The sequence below is a fragment of the Felis catus genome, chromosome D1 (assembly GCF_018350175.1).
Source record: "Felis catus isolate Fca126 chromosome D1, F.catus_Fca126_mat1.0, whole genome shotgun sequence".
In the NCBI taxonomy this organism is placed as follows: Eukaryota; Metazoa; Chordata; class Mammalia; order Carnivora; family Felidae; genus Felis; species Felis catus.
Genome location: NC_058377.1, coordinates 89,732,222 through 89,749,072, shown reverse-complemented (window position 1 = coordinate 89,749,072; position 16,851 = coordinate 89,732,222). Strand labels below are relative to the sequence as shown.

The following is a 16,851-nucleotide window of genomic DNA, read 5'->3' as shown; positions in this document are numbered from 1 at the left end:
GAGAGAATGAATTTGCCCTCCCTCTGCCTTTTTGTCCTCAATAAGTTGGATGAGACCCACCAGCACTGGGAAGGGCTATCTGCTTTACTCACTCTACTAAGCCAAATGCTAATGTCTTCCAGAAACAGCCTGCACAGACACACCCAGACCCTTAGCCCGGCCGAAGGGACACACACCTTCAACCATCACAAGGACCTTATACAAGTCCCACAATCGCCCTTAACCTCCTTTTCCTTCCTTGAAAAATGAGGATCATAATAGCAGGAGAAACTTCTTCAGTAGATTCCGGTAAGGTGTAAAATGTGAGGGCCCGGTGCCCGGCACACCGTGGGCGTTTACTCTAAGACTGGTGATTGTTGCTCTCTCTTCACAGGTTGGCAGGGGCAGATACTGTCTTCTCAAGGAAGCCAGTCTCATTCGTGGCTTTCTGCGCTCTCATGCCGGCACGGCCTCCGCCCTGCGAGCTGGAGGCAATTTTTCGGCTCACAGACTGTGAGGGAAGCAAAGGGGCTCAACATTCCTCGCCTGACTTACCGGCGACACCGCATCAAGCTTTCCCCTTTCCCAAGAACCCGCTCTCCCTGCCAGAACACTTCTGGGGGACACCACGTCTCCCGAATTTCACAAGCAATTTCTTCCCAGAACGACAATAAAGTGACAGGCATGCCACACCACCTCCTCAGAGCCATCGACGTCCCGCTGATCCCAGGCGAGGCCTTGCTGGTCTGCCGTGCAGCCCCAGGGCACGGGCTCCCCGGCCCGCACCCTTTACACGGCGGTGGTGGATGCCTGGGTGTGTGTGCTTACTCGATAGCATTTCTATACTTTTCCTATGCAGATCGTTGCACTGGCTGCAACTCCGTGGCTCTTCACTGCACCGCCCATCGCTCCCCCTTCCCTACTCCCAAAGCGAGCCGATTCTTCTCCCTCGGGGCGCCGCTGGCTTGGGCATCATTCTCACTGAGGCCAACTCTATGGATGTCACTCCTCTGATCTGCTCCCACAAATCAATCCTCCCTTCCCTTGGCCACTGCTCTTCTGTCCGGATTGTTCCCCAAGTCGTTTATTCATTTCATCCCACTGTGTATTCAACAAGTGGCCACTGAGTGCCAACTGAGTGCTGGGCAACGGGGATGGGGCAGTGAATGAGAGAGGCACTTTGGCCTCACTGCTGAAATGGCCAGAGCGTGCACTGGGGTCTGGAGCTGGGCTGGTGGATTCAAATCTGACCCTTCACCTATGAGCTAACCGACCCACGGCAAACTAACTAACCTCTCTGGGCCTCATTTTCTTCACTGACAAAATGTGGATAACAGTTATTGCCCCATGGGGTTCTCAAGGTTTAAGTGGATGACGCATACAGAGTGTTCAGAGAAGTGCCTGACACACAGCAAACGCTCATGTGACAGTTTCTGCTCAGCACAACTATCATTACCTGTGGAGTAAAAAATGCTATTCTGGTGAAGGAGACGGCACTGCCTTTATGAAGGAGAAGAATGTGCAATTACCGAGTCATCCAATGAGGAAGGATCTGACCACTTAGAAAAAAATATTTGCCGTATCATCACACAGCTTTGTCTTCTTTCTGAATATAAATCCCTGGAAGGCAGGGACAGTTGTACGCTACTTGTGAATTTGTCCCCAGGCTAGAAATATAGCCGAGGGAGTCTAGGGTAGTGTATTTATTAAAAACAAAGCAGACAAGGGTACAGAGACAATTTCAATGAAAGAAGAACATTCTTTTCAACAAAAGGGGCTGGGACAGCTGAATGTTCACATGCAAACGAATATTAGACCCCTCCCTCACACCGCACATAAAAATGGACTCAAGATCCATCAGAGACCTAAATGTAAGAGCCAGGATCATACATCTCTTAGGGAAAAAAGTAGAAGTAAATCTTTGGCACCTTGGATTAGGCAATGATTTACTAAATATGAAACCAAATGTGACAACAACAAAAGAACAGACACGAATTAGACTTCGCCAAAATTAAAAACTTTTACGCGATAGAAGAGGCTATTAAGAAGGTGGAAAAGACAATCCACAGGATGGGAGAAAATACATGCAAAGCACAGGACTGACAAAGGACTTGTGTGGAGAATATATACAAAAATCCTTTGGTCGGGGATACACTGGGAAAAGAGAGGGCCGAGAACAAACTCGGGGCCCCTGATCTTTCAAAGTGTACACAACGTGCTTTTAATGAAAAATAATAAGGAACAATGATAGAAACCAAAAAAGACAGAAGCAGAACCATGCTTAGGTTCAGAAACCAGCAAATTAGTATAGCCTCCTAGCTTTCATTCCATGTTTCAGTTCATATCCCAGTTTTAAATAGAGTGTGTATTAAATAGGATGTGAAGCCACACTTTTAACACCCTCTGTGCAAATTTTGCAATTCTAATAGAAAACACACCATAAATTAGTCTGAGGTGTCTTTTCTAAATGTCTCAGAGTGTGATTGTCTGGAATGGATGATCAGTGACTCCAGAGACATTTTTCTCCCTTTTCTTCCAGATTCTACCTCACCACTTCTGCTCTAAAAGATTACTCTTGCAAACAGAAGGCAAATCTCGGTTCCTCCTCGCGAATAATCGAAGTAATTCCCTCCAAACGAATCGAGATTTACATGCAGCTTTTAGACTGGTGCTGGTCCATAGAAATGGAGAGAACCACATAATGCAGGGGCCTTTCCGATTCAGTGATGCATTCTAGGTACCTAACATTTTGTAATATTTGCCGAGTGAACAAAGGCCGATGTGAGATTCACCTCTGTTATTTACCATGAAGATCGTCTCTCCAAGGATGTAACCAGACAAGTTATTACGGAGACTCTTTAGACAACATGGGTCCCTCCTGAGCATTTCTCATCCCTGCCGAGCTGGTAGAAGGTCCGCTCCGCCTCCCGCCTATCTCTGAACGCTCACACTCCGGAATGTTCCACTGCTATTTCCACTTTTGTCAGGCCAGGAAGCAAGGTGCCAGATGGAACCAAGCCTGTGGCCTGGCTCCCTGCTGGTAGGCAGGAAGGAGAAAAAACCTTGTTAGTTGGCAGAGACAGAGTACCCTGGAGGGCTCACCTGATTCTTTTACATTTAGTGTTCCTCCAAAGAGGAAAAGGCTCGGGCAGGTAGCTGCGGTGGTTGTTGGTTATACAGAGGAAGCGCTGACCCATGGGGAATGGAATCCATACTCAGGAGTACCTGCTCTGGCCTAAGTGCTCGGCAGCCTTCTCTCACTTTTCCTTCCAGCGATCCTGGAGGCCGGCCTTGTCATCTTGGTGTTGAAGAGGCTCAGAGTGGTTAAATAAGTTGCCCAAAGCCACCGAGCTCCTAGCCGGTAGAGCTGCTGTCTGACCTCACGCAAAGTCTGAGATCTTGATGTGTTGTACTATGACTATGTCTGATACGGTCGCTAAGGGGACAGAAAGGTCTTGAAATTCAGCTTGCTCCTAACATTCATAACCAAAGCCTCATGGGTTGTTGCTGTTGTTGTTTTTTAACCTTCTCCCATCAAATGTTCTCCTCTGTCTCCTCCGTGCCTAGCACAGGGCTGGCCAGGGAAACTAAAGCTCCTCCAGGTCTCTGTGGGCAGGGATTTGGGCTCAGCCTCTGTGAGAAGCATCCTACACGGCCTCCAAGGATCACAAGTGAAGTGTGATCACACTCGGGGGATGTGTCTGTGGGGTGACCAGGAATAGCTTCGTGTGACGCAGACATGACACAGCAGAGTCTGGCGGCCGGCAGCCTTTCTGGCCTGCGTGTGCAACACCATGTCTGAGGGCACCCAGGAACACAAGGACCACGTGAGGGCTCTCTTGGGAAATGAGGCGCCCAGCGAAGCATTTGGGCCCATCAGCTTCTCCACCTCGGGGAGCAGATTATGGCTCAGGGAGATGCTCTCTGATGGCACGGGGTTCCAGGGAGCTACTGCTGCGTAACAAGTCGGCCCTAAGTTTAATGACTTACCATGATGACACTGTATTATCTCTCAGTTTCTGTGGTTTAGGAATTCAGGACAGGAGCAGTAGTTCTCCCTTGGGGTCTCACGTATAACCGTGATCAGAGCGGCAGAAGCCGCTGGGGGCTGCCGAGACACTCTCTCCATGGTCTCTCCCTGTAGACTGGTTTGGGCTTCCTCACAGTATGGTAGCCTGAGGGCAGCTGGACCGTTTATATGGTAGGTGAAGCCTTCAATAAAACTATTCCAGAAAGCAAGGAGGAAGCCACATAGCCTTCTACTTCCCAGCTGCGGAAATCACAGAACATCACTTCTACCCTACTAGTCAAATACTCACAAAAGTTTCCAGGGCAAGGGACACGGGCTCTAGTTCTTGATGAGAAGAATGCCAAAGAATTTGTGGACACACTTTAAAACTGCCACACTGGGGGCGCCTGGGTGGCTCAGTTGGTTAAGCCTCTGACTCTTGGTTTCGGCTCAGGTCATGATCTCACAGTTTCGTGAGTCTGAACCCTGCGTTGGGCTCTGCACTGACAGTGCAGAGCCTGCTTGGCATTCTCTCCCTCTCTCTGCCCCTCCTCTGTTCTGTTCACGCACGCACTCTCTCTCTCTCTCTCTTTCAAAATAAATAAACATTAAAAAAGGTAAAACTGCCACACTGCCACACTGAGGTCGGGAGAAAGACAGGGAGAAGTAATTGGCTGTGAAAAGCACAGGGATGTGTACTGTGGGGACATGGGCACCATACGGTCACTTCCCTAACACACGGCATATTTCCAGAAGGGAGAAACCGGCAGGCACTGGTAGACCAAGACAGTTAGAAAGAAAATAAATAGAAGGTTCTGAGCCACAAGGGAAAGGCTGCCTAACCAATCAGCTAGCGAGGACAAAGCATCGGTCCTTGGAGATTTCCTTCAGATGCAAAGTGAGCCAGATCTGAGACTTCTGCAGAAAAAGCAAGTGAAAAGTCAGGTTCCTGTCATCTGAAGAATAACTACCACCTTGATCAAACTCCAAGATTAAGGTAAAAGCTTGGCTCTCAAAGGGTCACAACACATTTATAATAAATGAGTCCATGAAGGAAGGGCAAATATGTAAAGTGCCTCTCCAATTAGGCATCTGGGAATGAGGGAGGCCAATGAAGGAATACTCAGTCCCGCTGCGTCCGAGAGCCCCAGGAAGCGAAGCGCCCACTGAGTGTCCTCTCTCAGGCGGTGTGATTAATGCCACTCAGAGAAGTCTGTGGTCGAGTGGTGGCCAGTACCAAAACCCGACAGGGCACGCTATTGGCATAAAGCAACCTCAGTCTATCGGCTCAGTTTACAAGAGCCTGGGGCAGAGACAGGCTAATTATTCCCCATTCTCTCCTTTTCTGCCTCTCAGAACATATACTCCTGAGATTTAGTTGGGCACAGGTGTACCCACGATGATAAAGAATACATGCAGGGCACCTGGGGGGCTCAGTCAGTGAAGCATCCGATCTTGGTTCAGGTTATGATCTCACAGTACGTGGGTTTGAGCCCCGCATCAGGCTCTGTACTGACAGCTTGGAGACTGGAGCCTGCTTCACATTCTGTGTCTCTCTCTCTGTCCCTCCCCCATTTGTGCCCTCTCTCTCTCTCTCTCTCTCTCTCTCTCTCAAAAATAAATAAATAAACATATAATAAAATAAAAAAAATTTGAAAAATTAAAAAATAAAAGAACACATGCCTCAGTCCCTCTTGCAGCTCGGTGTGGTCATGTGACTAAGTTCGGGTCACTGGCTTATGAAGAAAGCTGACACTGTGCTGCTTTCGGGTCACCTCCTTAAAGAGGAAGTGGCCTGTCCTGGTTTTCTCCTTCTTTTCTTCTTTCTGATGTCTGGGAAATGGTGGCCACTGGAGCAGCCTCGGGAGCCCCAAAGAGGGCAGGGCTCCCAGTCGGCCCGGACTGCTCATCTCTGGGGTGTCGCATGTGAGAGACTTTGTCTTATTTAAGGCACTTACTTAAAGTATCACTTCCACGTTATTTTAGCCACTGTATCAGCCCATCTCCTGACTAATATGGAGTCCCTGGGCCACCTCAAGTCTTCCAAACTAAGAACATCACGGTGGAAAAAATCAGAGAAGAAACACTCAGCACGGATCCTAAAGGTCCCTGAAGGATTTGCACCTTTCCCTCTTTGCTCCGCCTCTCCCGTCTTCCTACTCCCTCCTACTCGTCCAAGTACAAAACGACCTCTTCCCATGAGTCCGTGAATGGCTGCCGCTTATCGTCACGTGTGGTCCAGTCGAGTCAGCTCACGTGGAAGGGAAGGTCTACTCTGGGATACTCACTGAAAGATGGAGGCCTTGGGCCTCACGCGGACCAGGGCTGGGGACCAGCGCTGAGAACCGGGGGCGATGGGGGATGAAGCAAAACATTTGCTCAGCCTCTTAAGGCTGACTCTGCCCTGAGCGTCTGAGTTTGAGGGAGACATTCTGATCTGCTGCCAGCCAGCCCATGAACGGACTGGCCTCGGGTCAGGTGTCCGTGCCTTATTGGGTTCACAGTGGCTCAGGTGGTTGGGAACAGTCTCAGAGCACGGAGGGCTCGTCCTTCCAAAGGTCTTAAGTGGAGCACGCAGTCAGGAAGGAGCTGAGGACGGGGCAGCTGACAGAACATATCTGATGTACGTTGGTATCCAGAATATACAGCACGTTAATGTATACTTTCAAATGCAAGGATTAACGCAACATTTTTCAAGTTGGTAGTGCTGGCCAAAGGGGTGATTGTGCATTCCTGGTCTTTCTCTCAACTGAAAATTAAGCTCCTAGGAATTATCTTGACTCCTCACAGCAAAGTGCTCTGCCAAAGACCTTCAAGAAAAGCTGACTACCGGTGCAAATTTGAGCAGCTCACGTGATTACAGAAGGGACACGATTTCAAGGAAAAGAACTCATGGAGGGAGAACGTGGCCACATGTCATTTTGGGGCATTCCAGAACCAAAGACTGATAGGCTGCAGTCTTCAGAGAGCAACAGGGAGGAAATGAGAAAGAGGTCCGGGAGCCTCTGGGGAATGTGACAAGATATCTGTAACATCAGAGCCCATTTCCACTTTTCACAGGCCAAGAGTTCTCAGGTAGCCAAACTGGGGCTAACAAGGGAAAGATAATTACAGGACTGCATAACCCAGGAAGGAAGTGCAAGCTACTAGTCAAGGGTGGGAGACGGGGAACACCCAGCCCATGGTCATCGGCCCTCCCCAAAGAGAATTCACAGAATCGATTATTCCACAACCTCGTTTACAGTATCCCCAAATCTCAGTTAGGCTTTTCCCGCCGGTGGGTCAGCAGAGCCAACCAGGAGCCACGGAGAATCACAATGCTGGCTGTATGCAGTCGGAATCAGCCCCTCCTGTGACTTTCCTTACCGGGGTTGAGCATCTCATTTCTCCTAGTTTTCTTCCTCTGGCTCCACCTTCCAAGTGAGGCATGTAGGGAGTGGGTCTCCACCGGCCGGCGCCAACCCACCCTGACAGTTTCAGCCCACCATGCACCCCCACCCCACACGCACACACACGCACACTTTCCTCCTGCCCTACCCGCTCCGGCAGGATGCCCGGCCTCGCGCTCGTTTCTGGCTCCATTTTTACTTATCCTTCAAGAGTATTTATCCATACTCCCCTAGGGAAACTGTCCTCGCCCACTGTCTCAGTCATGCCCCTCGTGTCACCACAGCGTGCTACTCGCTCCTCTGCGACAGCATTTATCACACTTTTGGGTAATTATCTGCAGGGCACACTGCTTCTCCCTTGTAGACCGCGAGCAGTTTTAATCGGATCTAGCTGTGTGTTTCTTCCAGGACCTGAGTGGGGCCAGGCAACAGGGGGCACTCTGCAAACGGTGTGTGTGTGAATGAGTGTTGGGAATAGTCAGGAAAATAACAGGGTGCTGGGCGGGGGCCGGGGGGCGGGGAGCTGTCCACGGACGGGACAGATAAATGGCCCCCGCATGATCAAGCAGCAGCTCAGAAAACTTGCAACGCAGACTTGCAGACAGGCAGGAAGCCCCACACGCGGTCCCATTGCCCCGAAACTTCTGTCCACAGCCTCAGGTGTCCAGGCTGGATGCGCCGCATGCCAGGGAGAGGGAGGGACAGATGGACAGATGGAGGCAGAAGCCAGGAGAGCCAAGAGGAGGGAGACGTGTGTAAGCAATGGGAGGGCCTAAAGAAACAGCTCTGAAGATTACCACGGTGGCTGCGGGATCAGGAAGCAATTATCGTCTCGGGAGGAGAGTCACTCTGACTTGCTTCTCAACGAGGGACATTTCAGAAATCCTCAAGCCCCCGCTGCAGTGGTTGAAGGAAAGGAAGCTTTCGTGACGCACTCGACTATTAGGAAGAAAACTCCACAGGTACAGAAAGGCAGCATTGCCCATCCTCCTGTTTCTTCGGCATTTCTGCCTTTCCTCGCCCCGCTGGGCTCTCAAACTCTCAAATTAAAAGTGGAAGAAAGGCTTCTGCAATCCTGCCGTTAATAGTACCTCCAGCAGCTTTATTCTAAGCAAAGCCAAATGAGTTCTTTCGTGGGGACGAGTCTTTCTGAGGGTCCCTCTGACACAGCCCTTGACACCACTTGGTGGCCAACGGTTTTGTGGGAAATCCTGACTCTCCACCAAGTTCGAGCTGGCGACATTTTTGGTTGGATCCCCTGAACCTAGAAGGCTCTTTTTTGCTTTTAAACGTATAAGGCTCTTTTCCACTGATATTTGAAAAGTGATAATAAAAACTAGCACTCTTCCAATCTCGTGCCTTCCGGGTTCCTCTAGAAATGCTCTTTGGCTGTTGGATCACTCGGTTATATTGTGTCGGATTCCCGCGGCTACAGGGTTTTCTCTGAGGTGTTTATTTGAGAGGGTGGGGTAAGACGCAGTCCCTGTCCCTAGTTCCTCCTTCCTGCAGCTATATATTTCCTCACTGGAAGGCCCGGTTCCGGCGCCCGCCCGGAGCCGGTCACTGGTGGGTTTAGACTGGCTGTGGCATTAGGCTCGGCAGATGAAAGCCACAAGCACAACTGTCGGGAGTTGTGCCTGGAAACGGGTGTTGATGGTCTCAGCCAGACCCCTGGAGGGGTGCTGACTCACTGACTCTAGGGCCAGGACTGCTGTGGAGACACGGTTAATGAGGCCTGTACGCCACGAACGGGAGGGGAGCGTCTCGAGATACAAGCGGGGAGATAGATGTCCCATTAACCAAGCACGGCTCTACGACCCCCAAGGCAGGCAGAGCAGCGGCTCTCCCCACGGGTTCATGCTCAGCCCCCACGGTCCCCTCGGAGCCCCGCGAGCTTTCACCTCTCCCCGGGCCCTGCTCTCACCCTGCTTTCGTGCTCTGGCCACCCTCCGGCAGCTCCCATCCCCTCGCTGTGGCACTGGGCACACGGCTGTGCCCTGCCTGAGGGTGGCGTCCTGGGGGCTGTATTAGTTTGCTAGGACCGCTGTTCACAACGTGCCACCCACTACATGGCTTAAACAACAGAAATCTACTGTCTCACAGTTCTGGAGGCTGGATGTTGGCAGGGTCGGCTCCCTCTGAGGGCCTGAGGGAGAATCTGTGCTGTGCCTCTCCCCTAACATCTGGTGGGTTTGCTGGCTGTGTCTGGAGTTCCTTGGCTCATCAATGTATTAGCCCGTTTCTGCTTTCATGTTCACATGGAGTTCTCCCTGTGTGTGTGTGTGTGTGTGTGTGTGTGTGTGTGTGCGCGCGCACACACACACACACACACACACACACACACTCTCACGCAAGTTTGCCCTTTATGTTGTAAGGACACCAGTCAGATTAGATTAGAGGCCCACCTGATTCCAGTATGACCTCATCTTAACTAATCACATCTGCAATGACCCTATTTCCAAATAAGGTCTCATCCTGAGGCCCTGGGGTTTAGGACTTCAATATATGAATTTTAGGTGAGGGAGGACATAATTCAAGAGAGGCCAAGGCCATTACTGTATCCCCTGTATGCGGCTCAAGGCCTGGCACATGGAGGTACCCCATTACCTTCCCACTGACAAAAAACACCAGTAAGGACTGCTTGCTCTCTCTCCCTCTCTTTTTCCCTCCCTCCTTCTCGCTCTCTCTCGCTCTCTCTCTCTCTCTCTCTCTCTCTCACACACACACACACACACACACTTCTACAGAAGAAACAGGACAAAGCTGTCACTGTTAGCTTCTGGGGAGGTGCCAAACCTCACGACCAGCTTTCCAAATTCTCCTTGAGCGTTATCACCAGGATACAGCAGGCAAGATAAAGAAACTGCAACCCAACTGCCAAAATACTCAATTAGCTATCTTGGCACTGGTGGCTTTTTTAGAAGAGCTTAACTCTCCAGCATTTCTCATCAAGCAGGAAGGTGGACAGGCATCATTAGTCTTTCACACTGAAAGGAAAACCTGAGTATGGAAACAGGGAAGGTATGCCAGCCTTCACACACAACCTTGCCCGTGAGCTCACGGGAGGGCCAAGGGCGGGCATGGACTGATCACCTGGAGTTCCTGGTCCCAGGCGAGTGATAACCGGGAGGCAGTGTCAGGGGCCGATGAAGAACCACGAAGAACGTTAGTCTGTATGTGGACGATCCACGTCCCATCCTGGCTTCACCATTTACTTGCTATGTGAACGCGGCACAGCCACGGAACAACCTGTGTGCTTCTCGAGCTCTTCATCTAGAAATGGAGATCATGTGTCTGGGAGAGGAGCTGCTCTCACAGGGATTCTGTGAGACTGGATGGGAAAATAAAGGTACAATGCTAAAACCGGTGTCTGACGCTTACTGCGCAAAGCAACGCTTATCCGTGTAAATATCTATCTCCTGTGTGCCTGATCTCCCTTCAAAGGTCTGACCCGCTCAGCAACACCTACGTCTTCATAAGCTCTCTGCAATGAAAGCAATCAGAACTGGGACCCGCTTGGGAAGTATTCATTTTATTAGTTATTATTGTACAATAAATTACTCCAAAATTTTAAGAAACCAAACATTTATTATCTGACAGTTTCCATGGGCCAAAAAATCCAGGAGTGGCTTAGCTCTGGCTCAAGACCTCTTAAAAGGTCACAATCAAGGTGTGCGCCAGGCCACAGACAGGTCAGGGCTGGGCTAGCGGGAGATCCACTTCCAAGCTCATTCAGGTGGCCGCTGACAGGCCTCAGCTACTCCCTGGCCTCTGATCAGAGCCCTACCCAGTTCCTTGCCACATGAGCCCATCTGGGAGGCAGCCCAAAGATGGTAACCAGCTTCCACAGGCGTCAGCAGGAGAGAGTACGCAAAACGCCAAAATCTTTTCTAATCTAATCTTGGAAGTGACATTCGATCAATTGTGCTGCTACTCTCTTCACTAAAATTGAATCACACTTTCTACAGCCATGTTCCCAACGGCCATTCTTCACAACAGCCAAAACGTGGAAGGAACTCAAATGTCCATCAACAGGTGAGTGTATAAACAAAAGGTGGTACAGACATACAATGGAGTATTATCCAGCCTTAATTAAAAGGAAGCAAATTCTGACACACGCTACAGCATGACTCTTATGGACATTTTGCTAAGAAAACTAAACCGGTCACAAAATGACAAATACTGTATGCTTCCGCTCATAGGAGTTATCTAGAGTAGTCAACTGCATGGACACAAAAAGTTGAATGGCAGTTGTCAGGGGCTGGAGTGGAGAACAGGGAGTTGTCTGCGGGTACAGTGTCTCAGTTTTACAAGATAGTAAAGTTCTGGAGTTTGGTGGCACAACAGTGCGAATACACAACACCTTTGGACTATACACTTACAAATGTTAAGGTGCTACATTTTATGTTACGAGTATTTTGACACAATTAAAAAAAAAAAAGGAAAGAAACCATGCAAGTCACAAGGTCCAGATCGCGTTCAAAGGACGGCACTCTACCAGGGCGTGAACCCCAGGGGGTAGGGATCACTGTAGGATGCCCGCCACAGTCAGTCATTTATCCAAAGTTGAAAAGAATCTATCCGCTCAATTAGGATTGAATCCAACATATCTAAGGCTACCTGAGTGCTGGCCACACCCAACACGTGCACAGCAGTACTGTGGACTCTCAGATGGGTTCCTAAGAAACAGAAAAGCCATATGCGAGCCTGCTCCAAAGCTATGCTTTTGGAATGATCTGATATACAGGCTACGTTTCCAATCAGTAAATCCCCAATTAAAAATCGACTCCAACGCCGAGTTCTTTGGCTAATACCCCACCCCCCCACCACTGCCGGTGAAATAGAAAGGTACACGGTCATGTTTGCGCTTTCGCGGTCCCCTCCCACTTCCAATTTCTGACAGTTTGTTGCTGGTTTCAAAGGCCAAGGATAGAGGAGGGAACTAAATCGGGATGAGCAAGACAGGGAGGAGAGGCACACACAGCTGGTGTCTCTCAAGTGGAGACACGACTTTTTTCATACCCTCATCAAGTCGGAAGAAAAGTATTTCAAGCACCATATTTCCTGTCTTAGGGCCAGTCCTCTCCACTCCATCAAAATAAACATTATAAAATATAATTTTCTTTCCCACACCGAGTGAGAGCAAAGACACATTTTTCAAGGTCTGGAAGCCCCGCCGGAGCAGAGAGGATGTATTCTGACTAAATGAGCTCGCGTGCAGAAGGTGCTTAGCACAGTATCTGGCGCTTGGTAAGACTCGATAAATGTTCACATTATTCAGAGGACAATGGGTCAAATCCCGCGCCGTGTAAGACCATATTTTGTCGATTCAAGATGCCTCTGACATTCTTCAGGAAGACACTGCATGAAGCACGGTCTCTCAAAAGCCCAGTCTGAGTCAGGTTTTCCCCCAGCCCCAGAACACTGGCGTTCCTTTGTTCACGCACTGGAATTAGTAGCCAGTTCGCATTTAGAAGCCACTCGATAGAGACAAGCACACCCTCTGATACTAAAATCACACCCGGAGTGGAAAGACACTCACATCACAGTGGGAACACAGAACTGCACACCGGCCAAGGGGCCAGCAGGTCCAGATTCTTGTCCCCTGTCACTACAGGGCGCACTCCCATTGAGGGAATGACAGAACCACCCACTCTATTTAAATACCAGTAGTGATACTTATTATTTTAATAGACTGTGTACACTTGAACTCACATAACTTAAATATATATACGCTGTCATAGCACAGAAGGGACAAATTAAATGCAGCTTCATAACATAACACCCAACAAAGACATCTTTTCTAGCATACACAATTTATTGAATCCACTATGTGCAAGGGCGCTGTGCAGCTAGGTAGGATCGGTGGCATTTGAGGGGCAAAAAAGGCACGCTTTTCTTCTTCCTGTTCTTTGGTAACTGGCAGAAGTGCCTTTCCACAATGCAAAGCACCCGGGCTCGGAGGCTGTCATGCCAAACGGCACCTGACAGCTGTCACCCGTGCCCGGATGGGACATGTTTTCGGGGAGCACATGCAAACAGAGCTTACATTCTACAGGGGTGTTGTTTGGGTAAGGGGGGCACAAAGCCGAGAGTCTAAGGGATGCTGCTTCAAGTTTCATATCTGCCGAGAGCTGGGCTTCGTGTGCAAGGGTCTCACCACTGACTCACCCTCCACCTCTGTTTATAACAATGAGAGTACAAGGCAGAGAGAGAGAAAGGAGCTGGATTTAGAAATACAAACTTCACCCAGCCATCACAGAGACAGTTCTTAAGGGCAAGCAAGAATCTGCTACAGCAAAATGCAGGGATAAGCACGTGGAGGGTAGGGGGATGCTGCCCAAACCCACCAGGACAAATTCCCTAATTTCCAAATTTTTGAGATAGGGGTCGTTTTGCTGAACATCTCATGGCACCACAGGTGAGTCTAGGATACATAAACACATAACGAACTACACAAGAAACAGTATTTGCAGAAAATGTTCTTCCATCCCTCCTATCTATGCTAATACCTTCACTTTGTGACCGCTATTCCCCTATGTGGTATCTATTGCTGCCGATGGCAGAGGCCATAGGAGTTACACTGGTAAGTTTTGGTTTATAAACATCTGACTTTGTGTAAAGGCTAGAAACACCTTGCCATCCAATCAGCAGTTTAGAAATTCCCAGGGAAATGGCAAGATTAGAAACGTCTCTAAAGTTGGTATAAAACCGTGGTTCTCAGATTTAACATGTGTTGGAATCACTTGGAGGGCTTGTTAAAACACAGACTGCTGGGCCCACTTCCCGGGTTGATTCTGCTGGTTGGGGCACAGCCCGAGCTCTATGTTTCCACAGAGTTCCCACACGATGCTGATGCTGCTGGTCTGAGGATTATACTTTGAGAACCACTGGTGAAGAAAAAACTCAAGGACGGAAATTTTCTGGATGAGGACAACCAGAGGGTAATGCTACCTAAGACTCACCTCCCAGAGCTGTTCTCTGCACCAATTTTGGCAAAATCTATGTTGATACACATTTTGTCTTTTCTTGTCTATGGACCTCAGCACACAGATTTGGATTGTGTAATCCTTGATGTGTGACCTACCCTCACCAGTGGGCTACGCCTGACCCATTCATTCATTCATTCATTCATTCATTCACTCATCCATTTTTAATAATGGCCTGCACCTAATAATAATAAACATCAACCAAAATAAAAGCTAGGACTTTGAAACTGGCCTCTCTGTAACTTCACAGAGCTTACTCCATCCATCTTGCCTCCCAACATATGAGCCAAGCAGTTAGCCACCTTTCTCTTGCCTTTCCAGTTTATAATTTTATTAAATCTATAAACTGTGGTACACACAGCAGAATACTGAGTAACAGTCACAACAAATGAAGTCTACCGATAAGCAACAATGTAGGTGAATCACAGCAACTTGACATTAAGTGAAAAAAGTAATGATTGCATACAGATCCCACCAGTTTATAACATTAGAAATACATACTTCTTAGGATGCCTTAATTTGGATGTACATTTTTAAATCTTTATATATTCTTTTAATCACTGAAGAAAAGAGTCAATGAGTAAAGAAAAGAACCTGGTCAGTTTTAACAGAGGATATGACCCTGCTGTGTCCTTCTGGGCTCTCTTAAGAGCTCATCTTTCCATCCCCCCAACTGTATCTCTTCAGATTCTATAAAATAGCTCCGAGAGCGAAAAAACCCTGATAGGAGCAGGCAATTCACACAAGCGGGAGCAAAGTAGTAAACAAACACACGGGGGAAAATGTTGACTTTGCTCATAATCAGAGAAATGCAAATTAAAGCATTTGGGGAGCTATCATTCTAGGACTCCTAAATTAGCAAAAATGGAAAAAATGGAACAGCAGCGAATGCCCAGGATATGAAGATAAAACTGACATGTGCAGACAATGTTAGCAACCATGTAAAGAAAAGGAAGTATTGTTTCAAACAGCTGCACATTGAGGTGTAAGCCACGGACTGTGCTCTGCAGAATTTAGCCTAAAGAAGTAATGCAATGGGAAAAAAACCAATCCAGGTGGCCCCAACTCATGCAACAACGTAGAAAACCACAGTAGAGCACCCTGACCATATGCAAGGCAGCTGGGGCAAATTACAGTTTTGGAGAGAAAATGTATATGCGATACTCCAAACAGGAGAAACACAAAATACAAAATGGTAGGTGCATTAGGGTTAAAAGCATATGTACAAGGGCCACAAGGCAAAGTGTAAAAACTAACATGGCTGTTGTATTTGGAGGGGGTATGGGTGTTGTTTCTTTCTGTTCAGTGTTAACTGTGGTACATGGCGACGCAATTGTTTTTTAAAGCTTAGGAGGCTTCCTACCTTGAGAGCTTTCACAGCTTTCCTCATCGCTGTTGTCTTGACAGTTATTTTGCCCATCGCAAATGAAGCTCTTGTCAATGCAGAGGCCATTCTTGCAGTGGTAGCGGGCGGTGGAGCAAAGCAGAGGGTTGGCGGCTGTGAAGGGAGAACACAGCAGATCATCAGGGAGGCCAGCGAGTCCCTTGGAGAAGCCCCCAAACCAGGAGTGTGTCCTGCTCAGGAAGCAGTGAGCTCATCTTCCAAGATGGCGGACTCAATGACCATCCTGGGAAACTGGCCGGCCAATGAGGAAGACAGGACAACACTTACCCTGCCCTGTTCTAATAGCTCCTTCTCCCAAGTCACCAGGCGGTACCCTATAACGTACCAACATGGCCAGGAGGCAATGACTCACTCCACATGGTTAACCTCTAGGCTGGCCAGCTGCCTCTGAGGGGCCTGGGGCAAAACCCGAATCTCCTGGGAAAGTCAGAGTGAAATGGTTGGTACCATAAGACACACAGATAAGCAAAGCCAGGAGGAGATGAGTTGGGGATCCCTGAACACCTGCCACCCAGGGAGTGATGGCATGATCTGGTCCAAGAGCTGGGCTGGATTCTTCTGGTTCTGTGACTATGGACAAGCCTGTTAATCCCTCATGTATCTTTATGGCTTACCAAGGTAAACTCAGAGGTCTCAGTTTCGTTACAATCCAAGAAGCCCATTAGCCTTCTCGGTCAGCCTGAGCAGCACTGCTGTGAGGCTCCCTGGTCTAGGCACTTTCAGAACCTCAAAAGAAATGACAGGTATTGTCCCTCCCCTCAAGGAAAAGAGTGGTACTAGCCAGCGTGAGGTCTACACAAAACTACTCAACGCACAAGCAATTCTCCACAGAAAATCAGTATTTGTACAATGCAATTTACCTGTTTCCCTGTTCCCTGCAGTGCGATTCAAACAAGGCTCATTGCTATTTTCAACAAATGAAGTAGCAAAGTAGAAATCCGTCCAATCCTAGCTCTGCCAGTTATTAGCCGTGTAATCCTGCGCAAATTACTTCACCTCTTGGAGTCTCGGTTTCTTTATCTACAGACAGGACTGGCTACATAATTTGTGGGGCCCAGTGCAAACTGAAAATGTGGGGTC

The 16,851-nt window shown here is 48.7% G+C and overlaps 1 protein-coding gene across 5 annotated transcripts in view; it reads right to left on the bottom strand.

Moving 5' to 3' along the window:
- Positions 1-16,851, bottom strand: part of LDLRAD3 (low density lipoprotein receptor class A domain containing 3) — a 241,762-nt gene that overhangs the window by 98,660 nt on the left and 126,251 nt on the right. For all 5 annotated transcript variants that reach the window (XM_023239769.2, XM_023239770.2, XM_011286804.4 and 2 more), the window contains one exon: positions 15,730-15,864. In XM_023239769.2, the coding sequence (XP_023095537.2) occupies positions 15,730-15,864 (135 nt within the window). The remainder of the gene's footprint in view (positions 1-15,729; positions 15,865-16,851) is intronic.